Source organism: Rhinatrema bivittatum, chromosome 2 (genome assembly GCF_901001135.1).
Source record: "Rhinatrema bivittatum chromosome 2, aRhiBiv1.1, whole genome shotgun sequence".
NCBI classification, from domain to species: Eukaryota; Metazoa; Chordata; class Amphibia; order Gymnophiona; family Rhinatrematidae; genus Rhinatrema; species Rhinatrema bivittatum.
In genome coordinates this window covers 596,363,836-596,368,056 of record NC_042616.1, presented here as the reverse complement: position 1 = coordinate 596,368,056, position 4,221 = coordinate 596,363,836, and the positions used below count along the sequence as shown (strand labels likewise).

General features: G+C 41.2%; 1 protein-coding gene across 2 annotated transcripts in view; it reads left to right on the top strand.

Annotated features, from left to right (window-relative positions):
- Nucleotides 1–3,566, top strand: part of ABHD3 (abhydrolase domain containing 3) — a 100,068-nt gene extending 96,502 nt beyond the window's left edge. For both annotated transcript variants that reach the window (XM_029591110.1, XM_029591109.1), the window contains one exon: nucleotides 2,282–3,566. In XM_029591110.1, coding sequence (XP_029446970.1) covers nucleotides 2,282–2,460 — 179 coding nt within the window. In that variant the 3' untranslated portion in view covers nucleotides 2,461–3,566. The remainder of the gene's footprint in view (nucleotides 1–2,281) is intronic.
- Nucleotides 3,567–4,221: the final 655 nt, after the last annotated feature.

Here is a 4,221-nt window from a genome sequence, read left to right as displayed (position 1 = left end):
ATTCAATCACAAAGTGGACAGATTCTGCTCCCTGCACAGACAACCAAACCAGTTAGCCATGGACGCCTTCGCTCGCCCCTGAAACACAGGTCTCCTATACGCATATCCCTTGATACCACTGATAGCCAAAACTCTCGTGAAACTACAACAGGACAAAGGGTAAATGATACTCATAGTCCTGTATTGGCTTCAACAAGTATGGGCCCCATGCATCTCGACCTCTCGATCAGAGATCCCATTCGCCTGGGCGCATTGCCTACTCTCATAACTCAGAACCAAGGCAAGTTACGCCATCCAAACCTTCAAACCCGATCCCTCACAGCCTGGATGTTGAAAGCTTGATCCTGCAACCGCTCAACCTTTCAACTGATGTCTCTCAAGTGCTTGTAGCTTCACGAAAGCCTTCCACATGAAAATCCTATTGTTCTAAGTGGAATAGATTTACCATATGGTGCACGCAAAAAGGTATCGACCCTTTTTCCTGCCCCACTCCGTCTCTATTAGACTATCTCTAGCACCTTCCAGAATCTGGTCTCCAGACTTCTTCGGTGAGGGTACAGCTGAGTGCCATCTCAGTGTACCACAAAGGAGTTGGGGATGCCCTGATAACAGCACAACCCCTTGTGAGTAGGTTCATGAGGGGCCTATTACAACTTAAGCCCCCTCTACACCCACCAGTCACTGAGTGGGACCTGAATGTAGGACTTACAAAGCTCATGCGCGCCCCGTTTGAGCCTTTGCACTCCTGCGATGTTAAATTTCTTACATGGAAAATCCTCTTCCTAATAGCCATTACATCTGCTCAAAGGGTTAGTGAGTTACAAGCACTTGACACATACTCACCCTATACAAGGTTCCTACATGACCGAGTGGTCCTCCGTACTCACCCTAAATTCCTTCCCAAGGTGGTTACTGACTTCCACTTGAATCAGTCCATAGTCTTGCCCACATTTTTCCCAAGGCCTCACTCCCACCAGGGCAAAAGGGTTTTACACACCTTGGACTGTAAACGTGCACTTGCAATTTACCTAGACCACACTGCAGTCCATAGGAAATCAACTCAACTCTTTGTTTCTTTTGATAAAAACAAACCAGAAGCTGCAGTGGGCAAACAAACTCTCTCCAATTGGCTAGCAGACTGTATTGAATTCTGCTATGAGAAAGCAGGCCTTCCTCTCCAGGGACGAGTGAAGGCGCACTCAGTGAGAGCCATGGCAACCTCAGCACACTGTCGTTCAGTACCAGTTGCTGAGATCTGTAAAGCTGCAACATGGAGCTTTCTTCACACATTGCAGCACATTACTGCCTGGACACGGAAGGACGTCAAGACTCTGCCTTTGGCCAATTCGTCTTGAAGAACTTATTTCCAGTATAATCCCAACTCCTTCCACATCCAATTTGCTGTGATTTTCAGGCTGCCTCATTTTTCCCAACAGTACACCAGTTGTTGTGCCTGTTGCACAAGTTGTACACTGTTGGTCCAAACAAATATGAGTCAACCTGTATCTTGCTAATCACCCACATGTGAGGACTACCATCCTGCTTGTCCTGGGAGAAAGCAGTTGCTTACCTGTAACAGGTGTTCACCCAGGATAGCAGGATGTAGTCCTCACGAAACCCACCCGCCACCCCACGGAGTTGGGTCCGAAACATTTTTTTATTTTTTCGCTCGCACCTTTTGCTACAATCGAGACTGAAAGTAGACCCCTGTGGCTCGAAGGATCATGGCATGCTGGGCATGCTCAGTGTGCCAGTCAAAAGTTCTAGAAACTTTGACAGAAAAGTTTTCCGTGATAGGGCTCCGTCCAGTGACATCACCCACATGTAAGGACTGCATCCTGCTGTCCTGGGAGAACACCTGTTACAGGTAAGCAACTCTGCTTTATACATACATTTTTTTCCTTGCTCTGCCCTCAAAAATGGTCCAAAGTCTTTCCTTTCTGCCAGGGTATACACATTTAGATCTTTAAGTTTCTCCTCATATGTTTTGATGAAGATGGACTGACATTATTTGGTTTATTTCCTTTTGAGAGTGCAGGCATGGAGATTGTGCCAAAACATGGTCCATATAGGGTGGAATTTATACCTTGCTATCAACACTATTGAACCACTGAAATCTCTAAGGAATAGTTATAGAAAATTAAATCTGACATAGTGCAATGTGGTATTTACACCACATATAAGTCTATACTACTGCCATGAGACAGCTTGCATTAAACTAAAATCTTTAGCTTGTTTAACCAGCTTTTTAAAAAATTATTTATTTATTTTTTACTTCTAGCAATCCCAGTAGAGAACTGCCAAACAAAATCAAAATGTTGCTCTGGTACTTACATCTTTGGTGGTCATATTGGTTTTCTGGAAGGAATCTGGCCAAGGCAGTGGACTTACATGGACAGGCTCTTCAAGCAATTTGTACAAGCCATTTTTGAGCATGGAAACCAAATCCATAGCATGTAACACCTCCAGTCAATGCCATCATCTTTATAGACTACAGTGACTAGGCCAGTTCAGCTATAGACACAACTTTAATTATGTTATTATGTATGCAGCGGATAAACCAGCAGACTAGAAGGATGTTTAGTATTTGAACAGATGCAAAAAATAAGCATATATATGTATATGATTTTGACTAAAACTGTGTAGCAAGAAATTAAGCACTAGGTTATCACTTTGTATTTTGTCTTACTGACAGTGAATTTAAATAAAACAGCTGTCCCCATAACATCAAGCAGCACTTAACCAAAATGGTTATCTAAGCAGAAACAGGATCCTCAGGGTTTTAATTTAAGCTAGTACTTTTTTTTCTAGTAAAACAAATGTAAATGATTTGCAAAATATGCCATGTAGTGATTGTTAGACTTAGCACTTGAAAATACTTTTTATGTTATTTTAATGCATGTTACATGTTACACATATTAACCTATGTGGAGGATAATTTCCAAAGCCATTTATGTAGGCAAATGCCGATTAGATAGGTAGATTGGCTATCTGAAAACTGTCTTTGGAGTGGCTAAGCACATGCAGATTTCACAGTGTGCATTCTTTTAACTTGGTAAAAAGGGTCATTCCATTGGGTGTGTTTAAGATTGAGATGGAAAATAGCACGTGTACCCAACCTTATCACAAGCACATGTGCTATTTTCCCCTTCTTGGCTGCCCACAGAAAAGAGTAGGTGCAAAATGCATGGGCAGCTTAAGATGCGTACTTTAACCCAAATTTTAAAGGAAAGCACCGTATGGTTTCCTTTTGTAAAATTCAGGTAAAGTACATGCTTTAGAACAGCTTGCATAGTTTGCAACTTTTTAGAAATTTCTCTCCTGAATGCCTTTCATGCCATACAATAGAGTAGGTGTATCAAAACAGAAATTACAGGAAAGACCATTTGCATTCTTGTTCATGACCTGTAGTTGAAACGATAACCTGCAGCAGCATTAGTTTTGTTTGTATTCATATCCCATGTGAACGATCAGATGAGGCCTGGTTTTTCTTTGTGATGCCCATACCATGTTTTGTTTTACTTATGTATTTTATAACATCGTTAGCTAATACTAAATTATATTTATTTTTTTAAAAAATAAGTATTCTGTTTCCAAATAATAAACTATGTAATTTTAAACTATGACTTTGCTGATTTCATTATGGAATTTGGCTTAAGGTTCAATAAGGTATGGTTTTATGCAGAATACACTAAGCTTAGTCAGAAGTAAAAATTGGAAGTCTTAATAGCACATTGTATGAAATAAGCACTTATGTTTTCAGCTCTTTTATCTGTCTGTAACAGTGATGTCATAGGTGAGGACTAGTGGACAGATGAAATATTTAAGAACATAAACATGACAGTGACCAAAGTAGTAGGGGTAGCAAAGTTCCACTGGCCTTCCCAGCCACAGACATGGAAGTGCTGGCAGCCCTGCATTGCAGCCCACCCTTTACTGCATCCCACCCCCTCCCCAAATATCGTTTCTTAATTTTGCTGGCTGCAATTGGCCATGTGGGAGGTGCATATTGGGGGTAAGGGGGAGGAATAGGGAAAGAGCATGGGGTAACAAATACACCACCAAAATGGGCACTAAAATATATCACATAAATCAGTACCACATAGAAATAATGCCAGTTTCCACTCAGTTGTCACAGTACAGACTGGAGGTAATTTTCAAAAGGTTTTATGCACGTAAATGGACTTTTATGCATTTAATTGGCTTTTGAAAATTTCTACT